At 42.7% G+C, this 16176-nt stretch overlaps 1 protein-coding gene across 2 annotated transcripts in view; it reads right to left on the bottom strand.

Annotated features, from left to right (window-relative positions):
* bckdhb (branched chain keto acid dehydrogenase E1 subunit beta) overlaps positions 1-16176 on the bottom strand; it is a 46940-nt gene that overhangs the window by 4763 nt on the left and 26001 nt on the right. For both annotated transcript variants that reach the window (XM_068569879.1, XM_068569880.1), the window contains one exon: positions 7665-7751. In XM_068569879.1, coding sequence (XP_068425980.1) covers positions 7665-7751 — 87 coding nt within the window. The remainder of the gene's footprint in view (positions 1-7664; positions 7752-16176) is intronic.

Raw genomic sequence — 16176 nt, 5'->3', positions numbered from 1 at the left:
CTGATTCTGACAGACGCTGGGTGAATTTTGACTAGTTTGTTGCGACACTGACAGCGTCACATAACCGATCATGTAATCCCACATTACAAACCCACAAGAAAGCTGCCATGGAGGTTGTTTGGGATTTGGCAGCGCAGGACATGCATGTTTCACACTGTTCTTTCATGTCTTGTGTAACACCTGCCAGAATCCAGGGAGATGTCAAACTTGACAATGAGCTTTTTGTGCTTTGCTACGTTTCCAGTCGGTAAAAATACAACAAATCAAGAGGAAAAAAGAGAAAGCGAGAGACTGCTGCTCTGTGTGCCTGCGGAGTTGACATGGTACAGTGAGAACTTTCCTTATCGGAGGACAGGTCTTGGGTTGTATCACTGAATTCAAAGGATTGCCAAGTAGGAAGACAAGATCCACATGGATCACGTATTGGATTCAGGAAGCAATTAATTAATGAAACAGGAATGCTAGCGGTTCCATGAGGCTGTGCTTAAGAATGGATGTAGAAAGAACAATGAATACATGTGGGGGCCTTTTCTTTATTATGAAAGTTGCTCAGTGGCGCACAAAGAAAAACAAAGCACAACATTCAGATAAAATTACCTGAATTTTCCACATCCATGGGCCCGCAGAGCGAACGCACAAGCAATTTCTTAAGCCCCACCTCCAAGTCCTCACTGTGTGAATGAGAAACATTTCTATCCCCATTTTCAGTCTGTGGGAGAAAAACCTTTTTTGGGGCATCACATGACAAACCCCGGTGTTGTAATTCCAACGGTTTCACCATTTTGTCAAATTTGCTTAGAAATCTCTGCACTCTTCCTGGAGGCTTTTCCAGACACATTTGAGCTGAATGCAACAACATTTTTACAATGCTCACCATCACAGTTTGTGTGAAAGCATGCTAATATTAGCTCAATAACAATAAACAAAAAGTACAGACGCCTGTCTAACAACAAGTCAGACAGGGGCCGCACGGTGGGGCCGCACGGTGGTGTAGTGGCGAGCACTGACGCCTCACAGCAAAAGGGACTAGGGTTCGGATCCCGGTCTGGGCGGAGTTCTGATACTGGTCTGGCAGGTCCTTCTGTGTGGAGTTTGCATGTTCTACCGTGTCATCATGGGTTCTCCGGCTTCCTCCCGCAGTCCAAAGACATGCAGCTTAGGTTAATTGGACTCTAAATTGCCCGTAGGGGTGAAGGGTTGTCTGTCTCTATGTCTGCCCTGCGATGGACTGGCGACTTGTTCAGGGTGAACCCTGCCTTCACCCATTGACAGCTGGGATCGGCTCCATCGCCCGCGACCCTAAAGAGGATAAGCGGTTTAAATAATGGATAGAATGTTAAATGAATAAGCCACTTAAGAAAAAAAGGCCCCGTTCTCTTGTCATATTGCAAATTCAATATCCCTGTTTTGACATGCAGTGAATGAGTTTTTGGACCGAGTAATTTTGAAATGGTGAACTTCTTTGATGGAAACTTCTTCCACTAGCCCAAATTAAAACAAGGTACGTTGTTGCAGTTAGTTGACGAAAGTGATCCTTCTCAATTGAGATGACAACCTCAAATGTGCCCGTCTAACGACAACAAGTCAGACAGCACCAGGGAGTGTGTTCCTTTGTCTGGATCACATCTGTAATCTCCTCTAAATACATTCACTATGAAGTAGGAGAAAAGTACAGGAGTCAGACTGCCTGCCACCACAGCTGGACAGAAAATGGCCACACAACTCAGATTTCATTCAAATCAGTGTTTATCTTTTGGGAAGTACATCATTATATGTATCATACTTAAATGTCAGAATAAAAATATGTCAACCTGAGAGTGCCAAAGCGCTTTTTTAAAATACCATTGCAGCGGGGGCTTGAGAGTTGCCGTGCCATTTTTGTGTCTCTTGTCACGCAACAAATGTGAGTTTGTCAGAAACACCCACAGATCTGGGGCTGCAGTAAGATGGGCGAGAAAGCGCCAATATCACTGGCACCCAAACCAGCCCGGCTTCAACTGAGACTAGTTTTAAGTCTACATTTTTCAAAACTTCTCTTAATGAGGTGATGATCAAACAATACTCGTCACTTATTGCGTGCATTGGAATGGCAAGCTAGTACATCTCCCCATGTGCTATGTTGGACTTTTGATTTGCTGTATGTATCTATACATTTATATATTACCTTGGTTCACTCTGCGGTATGTTATCCTGCTAGAATCACTTATTTTAAAACTAAAACGTATTTTGTTAAATAATAATCCTACTTATACGTGAATCCCTTGTGTGTGCTTTCCTTACTCGCTGTGGTCTTAGAACCGGACCATTAAAAAGTCTACACGTTATTTCATCCCCCACTATGTTTATTCTTCTTCTTTAGCAACCAGCTTTTATACATTTGGGTTGGCTATCATTTGAATACTGGCTTTTTCTAGAGAATTTACGGTACATTAACACAGTAACGCAGCCATGCCATATTCACCGCTCTCCTGTTCTCGATTCTATTTTCCAATGCTCCGTCTTTTAACTATTTCACAGGTTAAAAAAAAAAATCTCACTAAAATGCAATCAAATATATTAAAAGTGAGGCAATAAAATTACATTACATAGAAGCACCGTTTCTTATGAGGGTCATTAAAATCTAGCGTGGGAATGAAAGACACTTGAGGAGATTAATAAATGCAAAAACATTGAATGGATATTGCTGAAAACATGCCAACCATAAAAGTATCAAAAACCGGGTTTAATATCATGAAATTCTGAAGGGATATAACATAAAGTTCTCTCTCAACTGGGCCTTTCCTGTTCATTGATGATTTCCTCCTTCCTTATGGACTTCAGACCAACCTAAAAGTGACTCTCTCCAACAGGCACCGACAAGAGACACTGTACCACTAAAATGTAAGCCTAATGTTTGAGTTTTTCAATATTCTCTAATTGCTTTCATGTCCTGACAACAGAACATGGCCTTGGGGTCTATGAACTGCAGTCAAAGTCAGTTGTTTATTCAAAGTTTTGAAAAAGGTTAGAGGTTATGTGTCAAGAAAATTTCCTTTGAGATATATCATCACCCTTCAATGAGCCTCACGTTTTTCAAACATGTTCTGTGTTTCAGCTTACATAGCCTCCAGCGGGCAGCATCATGTCATATGTTTCTTTAGGTGATGATCTTCAGAAGAGGATATTAAATTAACTAAAAGGACGGATTCCTTTCACATGAGCTCACTAAAACAGTCCCGTCTTGTTGTAAAGATCATTTGAACACATCGTTAATGCATGCCCTAACTGGGCGTTTGCCAACAAAAGGGAACAACAGGTGATTTCTGGGCGATTTCATTGTGGAAACAAAAAGACTTTAGAATGTTTAGGTTGAACAGGAATGTGCTTGAATAGACGGGGCCTGGAGCAAATCTGGATCTGGATGTCGTCTTTTTTTGAATAAATGACAGGTCCACACAACATTACATACTTCAAGGGTTTGTCTTTTCAGATCTAGATCAACACATGCCTATGTTTTGCTTGTTATGGGCCTTTTCATGTTTAACTGATTAACTGACCCGTGTGTATTATTCTAGATTATGTAGGTTATGGTGGACTTTTCTGATAGACACCGAAGAGAGAGAAAGAAAAAAAAAAAACACTTTCCCTCCCACTCACCCCAACATTTTTAAGCTCCATTATATAAAATCTTTATTCTCTGTGAAGGCATTCATGGCAGCCTTCATCTTCAGCAAACAAAAACTGGGCCTGAGTGGAGACCGTAGTCATTAAACCACGTCCCAGAAAAGTACCACAACTCAGCGGGGCGTGCTGGGTTGGATGTTGGACTCGTACAAATGACGGAAAGCGCCATCAGTGGATTTAGATCCAGCCAATTCAAGGGCTTCGGAGGATTCTCAGAGATCCCAGAGTGACAACGCTATATGATTAAATGCAATGTAAAATATGAATACACTGTAGTTTTACCTTAGCTACACAACTACCATCTTCAGTATACTGTATTGTACCCTCACTGTGTCATTTGAACTTTTAAAAATGACTGTTCAAAGCAGCTAAAACCTTCTTGCAATACCCTATGGTTGCAATTACACAGCAGTTAATTATTCCTTTGACAACCAATGTTTTCTAAATCCAAACAACCAGCGAAATGGTGTCCTTTTTGGATCCTGAATACGCTAGAGTCAGGTCTTTCGTAGTTAAGAGTTCAGAGAAGGAGGGTGATTCACCATTTCTGTCTGTGCATCCCTTAGGTCCATGAAAGCATTGTCTTTCACCACATCTCATCCGTTCTCTGTCAGGACATCTGCCAAACGCTCAGGACAGGGCCAGCCAATGACACATTATTGTATCACTCGGGCTGAAGCCAAAGCTCGACAAAGGAAACTTGCCAAGCCCAACTAAACTCCCCTCTGTTCTTCATTGAAAAAAAAGAAACAACCATAAATGGATCTCGAAGGGAAGGGCCTGAGGTGGTTAGCTATTAGATAAAGCCACTCTCGCACAAATTAATAGACTGAAGCGCTCTTACACAACAGTGCCTAGACTATACAGGTTTACTGACAACAAGTTTCTCTTTTTAGCCCCCGATTTGGAGCCTGGGAGGCCGTACGAGTAAACAAGGAGGGGTGGTACAAGTTAGAGCCTTTAACAACCACACTGCTGAATTAGTCTCAGACTCTTCCTGCTCAAAGCTATATTTTTACAAGCTACTAACACTATTAAAATTAAAACTGCCATTTTGTATTATGCCACAAAGTAATCGCATTCATGCATGACATTTGTGCCGCATGGTGTCCAGACATTAAGTTAGCCTGCCAAGCCAGAACCTCACGCTGCACCCACAAAGGAGAAGGCTGCGTTACAAACTTTTACGGCATGCCAAGAGTGCTGCAAGATTTAGCATTTCATTGTTTAATTGTTGTGTGTTTCATCACGCAGTTTTGCCACAGCTGTTGACATGAAAACTCGGCCGGTTGTCGTGGTAATGCAACACACTTTCTGACTCATTTAGGGGCTCGGCAGTCAGACTCAGTCTGAAAAGACTGCATCCAAGTTGACCTATAAAATGAAAAGTGAGCAGCACACTCATTAGCTTACGGCTTTACGGACAGGTTTTGGCTGCTTATCACTGTCTGATAGCACTTACACTGTGGTATGTTTATGTTCTTTCAATAAATGAAACAATTCATTGAAGTTAGAGTTTTGTACTCATCTCTCATTAGACAACACCAGCAAAAGTACAGTATAAGTAATGGCTGCAAGTTTGAGGGATGTTTGTCGCACTGCCGTTTTAATGGACAGACTTCAGAGATCTGTTTCTCTTACTGACGAAGCATCGGTGTGTGTACACACACTCATATAGTCCAGCTCTTGGTCCTTATGCACATTGTGGTGGCTGCTGTCAGCTTAGTTTGACCGTGGTAACAATAGATTCCAACGCTGCCCCAGTTTCATGGCGAGGGAAAAACAAAATGATGCTTAACATCAGCAGCTGTGCCCAGCTATGGCTTGTTGGGTTCTGTAGAATTGTAATAGTTTGGGTTGTAAAAATTGGACTTGCACATGTATAATAAAGAAATGTTTAATGCGTACATTACATATGAGGGTTATGATAATTAATAAGGGATATTAATATGAAAGATATGTCATTGTTTGCATAAGAAGGTCCCTATATGTTTTGTATTACTGTATAATGGATTTTTTAAAGTAGTCTGCATGTGTTAGAATTGTGTTACTGTAGCTTTAAGAGTTAGTTCTTGCAGGCTGTTGGTCAGCGGTGGACACCGGAAGTGGAACTAATTAATTTTTGATGACTGGAACTTTGTTTTTGGCAACGGCTGAAAATAATCCTGCACCTGAACACAGAGTCAAGGCAAGTGCAAGTCAGGAAAATGTTTCAGGTGTAAAATTATCAAGACTGACGAATGGTGGCCTTAAGCCTAGTATATGTGGCATATTCAACATGGCGCAGAGCTGGTCACGGCCTCTCTTTGCTCTTAGTCAGCTGTTATGACAGACTGTGGTTTCGGCCGAGACCCAGAGGGCCTTGATCAAGTATTGTATTTGCTGAATTTATCACAATCATCAATTTATAAGTCATTGGATCCGAAGCTTCTTTTCCTCACGACCGCCTGATATTCTTGGACATATTTTACAGGCTGTACTTCTGCTTGAGGCACTCACTCATGCCAGATACATACGAGACGGCTTTTGGATAGAACTGTCAAATTAAGGGGAGAACGAGGCTCTGAGATTATCTAGCATGTTAATCTGGATAGTATTGGCATTATGTTACGCCGGATATTGACTAAAAATGAACACAGTTGAGTTATTAATAAGAAATGCTGTAGTCCCATGTGCTGGTAAGTGACTGCCGTAAAGCATTTATAAAGCGTTAATGGCACTAAACACATCACTTAAGAGGGATAGCTTATCGGTAATTACAGGCTATTGTGGGCCGTCACACCCTGTATTTGTGAGAAAGCCAAAAAAACGCGTATCCCTTCATCTTTAAAGAAGTGATATCTGTCATGTAATGTAGGGTTTAATTGTGTTACTGAGGTCTGTAGGTTAAGCTGCATTCTTTTAAAAACACAACTATAAACCAGTCGCAGATTTTTTTTTTGCAGAGAGTATAGCCACATCCCTTGAGGCCATGTTAAAACTGCAGATCGAGGGAACCAGTGCACACACCACCACCTTACATCACCCGTACACAATGCGAAAACATGGAAACATGGAAATGAGGGGGATGAGTCATTGACCATTTATTAAGAGCTCACTGACCGGGGAGAGAGCAACATCTGAGCGGGTCGATGGATTTTACTGCTTCAACTCAGAGTACATGAACATGAACAAAGACCTTCAGGTAATTGTGTCGTGCATACAATTAGTCCGGTGACTTGTGAGGGGGCGGGTATAAAAAGGGGAGCGATGGAGAGATGTACAGGGTGGAAAAAAAAAAAAAACACATACTGAAGACAAGTATGTCACCAAGCAAAAACAGATATAATTAAGATGAGGGGAAGTGGAAGACTTTTCATTTGGTCATGCATCACATTTAGCCACAGAATTTGTCATCAGCCGTGTCTGGCATTTGCTGCTTACAGTGACCAGGCCCGTTGTACTGCCAGCTAGAAGCAATATTTCGTAAACCTTATAAGGATAGTTAGACCCACTGTATCAACAATCTCACATGAGTAGTATAAACTCACAAAAGATCCTCTGTGCAGCTAAATAGACAAGTCATACTCCTCTAGAATACCGTCATCTTTTGGATCATTAGCTTTTTTGCTCAGTTTTCACTGCCTCATTGTTGATGGCAGATTTGACTGAGTTACAACTCTGAGAAGGAGTATGATTACTCTATTGTTGTAATACTGCCATTCACCTCTCGCTTTCAACTGAGAATCTTTGACTCACAGCTCTACATCTGTGCCTCCCTTCGACTCTCCTCCGGCCCTTGACAGGGAGACGCACCCCAGCGTTTTAAAGCCACAGCTTTGGGGCGCTCAGTGAAAGGCTCTACTAGCTTTATTACAAAGTGGGATTTTTATTGCCTAAACCATTGCAACCTATTAAGACCGATAGCTTTGAAGAAACCCACCTACCCCCGGGAGCTACAGATCCTAATAAACCCTTGTGAAACACCAGTGTGTTCTGAGACACAGATGGCACACACTTACCTGTACTGAAGAGCTAATTTCAGCAGCAAAGCCTCCAGTTATTGGCGCTTCATGGCTGATGAGCAAGCGTCCGGTTTTCACCACTGACTGAAAAACAAAGACACATAGAGATGATTAAAGACGGTTCAGCGTTCTCCTTTTTCATTGCTTCAAAGCAGCAGTACCTCTAAATGATGTGGATGACATTATCTGCAAAAAATAAAATAGGGCAATTCATGCGCATCGAAGTTCAGACTCAAGATTGTTAGTGGCGGCTGCACTGCTAAGGTGGATGGATAAGTGTCTCCAACTATCACTCAAATCAAGTAAGCTTTTTTTCTTATAGTCGGACAGCTACCTGGGACCAGTTGCAGCCTCTGCAATGTGTATGTAACCCAGCAAGAAAGGCTCATACTGCCTGCTGTGGTATGCTATATCGGCTTGCTTCCCTCAGGCTGCATGCATGTCTGGCTGTGTCGCTGTGTGTGCATGTATAAAATGGATCCGACACAAGAGTATGAGCTGGAGAGCTGATTTAGGCTGGCACACAGCGCCAACGGGACAATCATGGACATTAGAGGTCTCAGCCTCCCATGCATTTGCATTTGGGTTTTCTGCAACCTGACATTACAGCAGAAGGATGCCTCTTGCTGCTCCACCCGTTATCTACCACAGCATAAAACCAATACTATACTATAATCTCATCCACTTGCCACTGGTCCAGACCAAAGCTATGTCTGTTCTATGCAACTTCAGCAAACCTTTCCTCTCCTCTGGTCAGTTGTTGGATTTATATTTGTTCCCAGCAATAACTTGGGTAAACACCTTGTAAACTCAATTTAGAATCATTACCAATGGCAGTGTGGTTTTCCACATTATTTTGAGAACAGGATTGAAGATATGTGTGAAGAGACTAATATGTGTTAGTGAAATACGTGGTATATGTTTAATATGCGTTAGTTTTCTACTAAAATATGAGCACTGACTAAATCATACTCTCTTCATGTGAACACGGAGGGGGTACATAGCAAAGAGCTCTCCATACACTCAAGCCACAAACAAAGCCAAACAGCAATGGTAAGTAGATAACCCACTGACAACAGGCATCACATGGCAATATAACACTGTACATTTTTCCTTGCAAACAGAACCATATAGTGTCATACACAAGTGCATTCTGGGGCTTCATGTTGATGCTGAACCGGAAAATGTTTACATTGCTGAGGTCCCCGGATTTGGCTGTGAGGCACTAAATACTTGCAGAAAACTGTACCACCTCACACACACTAGTATGGGGGGCTAAATTGAGTCAGCACTGTCACTCTCAGAAACTTATACTTGGTGCAACGCCAACATGCCTCTTCTTGGTGGGAGTTAGAAGCTGTAATCCAATGATCCTTAAAGGTATTTCCATGAAACAGTATTGCAGAAAAGCTCGTCTCAGTTTGCAGAGACTTCATGTTTAGCAAGGTTTGACCAGTTGAGGTGAAAGAGTTCAGTGTGCGAAAAAAGAAAGAAAGAAAAAGAAATCACTGATTATATGACACTATCTTCAGGAATGCGAATGTTAATAACAACACTCGAAGACAATAACAACAGTTGGCAATCAGCAAGGAGTGAGGACGAATCAAGCGAGGAGTTGAGAGTAAGTCGATGTCTTGATATGACATGTTGCTGTTAGGTTTACCTTAGTGCCATGACTCATACAGGTGCGGTGCTGCCCAATCCTCTACCCTGTCCTGATGCTGAACTCAGTCCTCATCATACAGATGCACATCACGCAAAGACTGTCAACGTGACTTCCAACGTACACTGTGACTCCAGCATCACCCTGATATCCCTGTGGGTTATCTTCCTGAGGGGGGGGGGGGGACCCATCATACTACTTACTGCGTCAGGATTGCATTCTTTAGATGCTTTTGAAACAAAAGAAGCACGCCACTGTTTTTACAATACTGTGGGGTAGAATTTCAGACTCTTTAGGGCCTGGGGAAAGCTTGTGAACCAGTTAACTGACTTGACCCAAAACCCTGCAGTTAAAACAAAAGTGACAGTCTCTGGCACTTGCTGGCACCAGTGCACTCGTAAGTAGAGCATGATATGACACGTGAACTTTAAAGCAAGGAGTCTGTACATGTATGTCCTTCACATACTAATTTAAGATATTCTGGAACATTTTATCTAATGTGGACAGTTCGGGGTTCACCTAAATCCGTAGTATTCATCCTCTGGACGCCATGGATATCTGTGCCGAATTTCATGGCGATCCACCCAGGGTCGAGACACTTCACTTAATACAACAAATGTCAAAGACATCGATATAGGTTTTTGCATTCGTCATATTGCAACCCACTCGTGGCTGGCCTTAGGTTGAATCCCTTACTGCTCGAGGTTCAATTACACAAAAGAAACAAAGAAAATATGCACTCACACAGAGTACTTCCTGTATCTCTGATAAGAAACTAACTTCTATAGAGCGTATTCACGTGACGTCAGCGTCTTAATCGCACCATCTTGGGGTTCACTCATTAAATATCAGAAGAAGTTGACCTAGCGTGTCTGCTGTCTGCGAGAGCCCTGCAACCTCATGTACTTCTGCGTTACCAAAAAAGATTTCAGCGGTTGAAATCAATCCTTTTTTGATTCAAGATGAGCAGTTAGACGCGGATCGCCTGCTGCCAGTGGAGGCAATGGATATTCGCAACGCTTAATGATTTTACTCGCTCGACACTTTATGTGGTTAACTCGCTTTTCGCAACCAGTTGTGGTGGAAAGGCGGCGCGGCTTGAGCCCCGTTACCCCTAGTTACCAGCACATAGCCCGGTCACGTTCCTTTAAAACTGTTTTCCTTTCTGCTATCGACCATGGCACATTAACGATTATTTCTGCGGTATACTTGTTGTGGAAATACCACAAACATCGGGACATCAAGCGCCCCGTGTCTGGGTTCATACTATTCTCCGTAGTCGCACACAACTCCGGCTCCAGGAGAGAGTGTTTTGATGAAGCCGCTTCCAGCGCTCATTCAGGACCAGCAGTGACTGTTTAGCTGGCCGTGCCGAGTGCTGTTCCCATGTAGCCAGTGTTTTATTTTACCATGAAATGAATCACTGAGTAAAGGCAGACATCGCCCGACGGAGTTGCCATGTTCATGGCTTCCTCCCAAGTTTCCATCCACAGTTCCCGTTGCGCAAGTGTAAGACATTGATTTTCGCTCGGCGAAAAAGCTAAAGGAGATTATTGACGAGAGTGTGTCAATGGAAACGTAACCACAACCCGATGCATCAACAGAAACGCATGAGAACAGTCCTAACGATCATACGCTGAGTGAAGCCAAAGTAGATGCATTATTTGAGAAGCTGGACAAGTTGAAGTACAAGTTTGTCTTGTTGAGCTGATAAACCCATATTCTGAATCAATAGTCCCACATCCAACAATAAGGCACAGTACAATAATCACAAGGCACACGTTTTGAACTGAAATTGTGTCTCCTTCAGGATATGATGGTCATTTCTTAAGAAGAGCGGCATAAAACACAGCAAAATAATGCTGTGCATGGACCCCAACATGGTCGGCAAAGCTTGTTGTCATGGGTAGGGGTAATGTGGGTGAATACGCTTCATGCAGCTACTGTGACTGCAGTCTTTAACCCAGTTGCTTCAGGTTGCCGGGCGGGTTTTAAGTAGAAGGAACCGTTCCCTTTCATTGTTAGGTTTTAACCTTCTCTGAAAAGTCATTCAGTCATCCTTTTGCCCACAGCAACCTTTCATGTCAGTAAAATTGGGACTCAGAACAGGGGCTAAGAAGTTACTCACCGATGGCGCCAACATAAGTACACTGGACAGCGATGATCAGTTAGATGCATCCAAGGAGATAAATATGTCTTCAGGTAGAACAGAAGAATTAAAGACGTCATAATTCTTCCCGTACAGCCTCAGGAAGACGTGCTGGTAGGGAGAAACTCTTTGGCTGATGACTTAATCACAGAGTGACTTGTGTCTGTGAATTAAGTCTTCCCTCACTGAAATTGGAGCAGTGAGTAAAAGGGTTGTTAAGAGAAAATAGAAAACTATGCACCGATATTAAAAAGGTAGATAGTGACAGTGCAAAAGGGTGTGATTTTTTTTTAACTGTAATGTGTGATGAATTGGAGGAATTGGAAAATGAGAAAGTGGTGTTAGTTGCGATTTTGTGCAAACTGATTTGTGTTACAATGTTCTAATTATGTTGGAGAGTCAATTGATTTGAATTTGCACTATGATTAATCTGCTGTATTGCACAATACGCTTGGACCGAGTCAAGCATCAGTTCACTGTCTAGCTTCTGAGAAAAGCCAACAAAATCCAAAGCAAGTCAGGCTATAAATTAGTCAACTTGTCATTTACTCCAACATTTTTCCCAGACAATAATTACACGACCAAACAAAGATAGACACCGGGAGCCTTGCCTGATTTAAGTGCCAGCTAGCACACTGTGGCATCACCTCAATGACACCAGTTTCTTTTCACTGGTGGGTGGACACTTGTCGATGAACTTGTAATTGCTTCACTCAGCATCTGACTTTGTGTCGCAAAAACCCCAGATTGTACCCTTTTCCTAGTTGGTGGAATATTTGAGGCAAGTTAAGATTCTGTGTACACTTCTGTAAGCGCGAGACATCCTCCTCTCGGCCCTGGCTCCATGTCAAAACGATAGCTCCTGGTTGGTGGCTGCTGGTGGTAGTTTGGCTGGGCGACAGCTCTGGTGGCTGCAGCTTTACTACTCATTGTGCTGCAGGGCTGTCATTAGATGCCAGAGTTGTTCCGCTTGCTGCAGAGGAAATGTCATGTTTACTGCCATTCCCATACACACCCAAACGTAATGAGCAACATGAAGCTAGTCCTCCTGCACTCACTCCATCCTCACCTACTTTAAATTGGTCTCTTTCACCATTAGGCTCCTTCTGTCTTGTTCAATCATAGTGCCACAATGTGGTTCATATCATAATCAATCATTCTTCTCTTTGCTCCTCCATCCCTCCCTAAAACCGTACATTTTGAACTTCTGCTCTGAAGCCTATTCTCCAGGTCCCAGAGTTTCCCACTATGCGCTCTCACGACTCAGAGGCCAGCGGCCAATGACCTGGCATAACCTCGGAGGCTCAAGTCAGAGCTGTCACTCTCCCATGGCATATGTACTCTCGCACACACACACACACACACGTGCAGATGTGCACACAGACCACACAGCCACATATGCACGTGTATGTGAGCAGACACACAATGCTTTTCATACATGGTGCACTAGGGATTGATTGATTTACATTTTCTGATGGTGACAGCGAGTTACTTTCACAGGTTGCTCCCTGCTGCTGATGCTCTTTTGGTATTTTGGCATTGAAGTGTCATCTTAGCAAAAAAGAAGACATACATATAGGGCACAAAAAAAAAAACTGAAACTAATATATAAAGCACTAATTCTTTGTAAAGTGTACAGACTATGGGGATGAGAAGTGGATAAAAACAGTCCATAATTGGGGCTAAACTGGGCTGCGGTTTGACTGGGGCAGAATCCCGTAATGTGCTTTTCAAAGTTTTTAGAACACATGAGACTCTTTCCAGGAGAAGTTGCCAACACTTATTTGTTGGATCTGTATTTTTACGCCACTAAATTGGCCGGGGAAAAAATTAAAAATAGCGGTGATGACAAAAACAATATCTGCTTTGCTTGTACTGTAAGGGTGCACACACAGGCTAGACCGTGAGTGACGCCGCGCCTTCCAATGCAGTACGCCTCCTCTTCCTCCAGGACGGTCCATCAAAACACAACAGGAGGAGGAAGTTTAAGTTGTGCGCCGCCACCGAGGAGTCATCCTCGCCGCTGGATCCGCTCCTTTTCCGCCGACCCTGTAATTGCGCGGCCACCACAGGGTCCTAACTCATGCGCCACCATGTGATCTCCGTGACAAATGAGAGCCGGGACGAGCCTCGACTCCTTGCTGGGGCCTTTAAAGTGGCACTCTGCGATTAGCGGAGAGGGGTGAGTGCTCGGCGAACCGGAGGCCCAGTAAAATCACAGTGCTTCGAGGAAAGCAGGGTGGGAGGAAACACAAACACTCACTTACTCAGTGCCATACAATCACTCGCTCCCTCTCTCTCTCGCACGACAGAGAGAAGGAAAGTGAGAACCAGTGACAGAAAGAGAGAGAAAGAGAGCGAGAGGGTGAGAGAGCGCAAGGATGAAAGAGCAGTGCGGAGCAGAAAGGGTAGAACAGGCCTGGTGCTGGGCAGAGGACCAAGCCATCCTCCAGAGGAACTGGGACGCCATAGGAGACCTCAGACAGAAATAACTCCAAACATCCCATAAAGTCCCATTAAAACCAATTCATCTCAATTACTCCCCATCACACGCACACATGCACACACACTCCACCTTTATGCCCTGCAACCACAGCACACCAGCGACTGCATTGCTGTGTACACAGAAACACACGACTGCTAGTGCACGCACGCCGACTTGGTGACAGCTCTGCTGCCTGAGCAGACAGTAAAAACGTTCCATTACTTTCAAAATGTCCCATAAAATGGTCGATTGAATTAGAGGCCCACAGGCCACCTCAAAGTGGCCCTGCATACATAAAAGTGATGTATGACAAACGTTGTAGGCTAAACTACATATAAAGTAGTAATATGCAAGTTGACCCCACGTGCTGGGCGGGTTCAGGGAAGATTAGTAGAAAATATCACAGGTTTGGACGGGCGGGTCAAAAAGTGCCAAAGCAGTTTTTTTTTAAAAACTATTACTCAGAGTGGAAGTCCATCTGTCGGAGTAAAAACTAAAGGCACGTGAAAAAATCCTGATAAACTGTGTGATAAATGGAACAAAAGGAAAACGAGTCAAACCAGCAGCTGCAGCAGAGAAGAGGAGGTCAGAGCTCCCCAAGGGTGACACTGCACTCAAATGACCCTGACTGGGTGTCAGAAGGTGCAAGGGGTCAACTCCAGGCCTCGCAGCTTGTAAAAAATAAAATAAAATAATAATATTGCATAACAATGAAGCAAAATTAAGGGAAATTTCCCTCCCTTTTCCCTTTAAGGATGATGTCATTATGGGTTATGGCTAAGGTTAGCAGTGTTGGCGAAGGTAAAAAATAAACAAACAAAAAACATGGTGGATCCTCCAGCTGTGTGCTCACGTAGCATCTTCTGCCTTCTGTGAGTGAGACCTTTCTGCGGCGGGTGACAAATTTGTGACTGCAAAGCTCTGATTCTGCTAAAAATGTTAATGCTCAAATGAATGAGCAAGGAAGTTGTGAAATAAAGTAAACACTGGTAGGCCCTCTTTCTGATTTTGCTGTGTCTTTGTCGACTGCAGCAGAGTTAATTTTTTTCCTGCATCTCTGATACGACAGCCTTCGTGATTCATTCACTCATTTCTTGAAGAGGTGGATTGCTTGTTGCACCCTCCAAACTCATAACATAAATCACTTTTGTTTGTTTGTTTGATTGTATGATTTTGTAGCCTTTTCTGGATAAATCTAGTGAGGCTACGTTGAGGAAGGCTGTTCATAATGAATTATTTGTCGTATGCTCTGGGTGCCAAGTGCCATCTACAGAGAAGGAATGTGTTGTTGGTCTGGCTTTCTTCATGTACTGCAGTAACGTTTACCCAGAGAACATTTTTAACTGATCAACTGTGTACTTTTTTTTTTACTTGAGTTTTTGCCATTGCCGTAGGCCCACAATACAAAATGACCGTAATGGAGATTAAGATTTGTTAAAGTCATGTGACAGTGTTGATTTGATATTTTTTGAAAAATGATTGTTTGACATTTTCTGACTCCACTTTCTCCAATGTGAGGATTTGCTGTTTCGCTCACTTTGACATGTTTTTATATTGAATATCTTTTGTGGTCATGTACCGTTGGTCAGAGAAAATAATCAATTTGAAGACATATATGGATATTTTCTTACATTTCATAGACTAAATAATTGCTTGAGAAAACCATCTGCCCCTTAAGCGATGTTGACAATTAGTGATTGTGGTTATTTGATCTGTGGAGTCTCTAAAATTATAAATTTGATTCCAAGAAATATTAGACTGTGGTTGACCATGCTCTTGTAACTTTTCCTTTTTGCGTTTAAAACTTGTGTTTCTGTGTAAAATATGGAAATCTACGTGTAAAGCCAAATGTCTTTGCCTTGAGGACACCAGAAATGTTGATAACAGTTGTATTTAGTGGTGCTGTGGAAGAACTTGCATTGGTGTAAGAAACTATATACCATAATGACAAGCTGACTGCACATTGTACAATTTTCAATCATAAACCTCTTTGGTTTCGCAGCTTATGGCTTTGTTGGCATTGTACCTCATGAATACTTTGAAAGAGCGTCTCCTGCTTAAGTACTCATTATACGGTGTTGGATCATGAAAAGAAGGACATTTTATGGCAATAAAAACAACAATCAAAAGCAAATACTTAGCACATGCTAAGAGCTTTATAGTGGCAGTAGCATCAAAAGACAACACCACAATTTCATTAGACCCCCTCTAG

This window comes from Clinocottus analis, unplaced genomic scaffold (genome assembly GCF_023055335.1).
Source record: "Clinocottus analis isolate CAN_PGR_092001 unplaced genomic scaffold, fCliAna1.0.p SCAF_9, whole genome shotgun sequence".
Taxonomy (NCBI): Eukaryota; Metazoa; Chordata; class Actinopteri; order Perciformes; family Cottidae; genus Clinocottus; species Clinocottus analis.
Note: the sequence above shows the minus strand (reverse complement) of the source record. Positions and strands in the feature narration are given on the sequence as shown.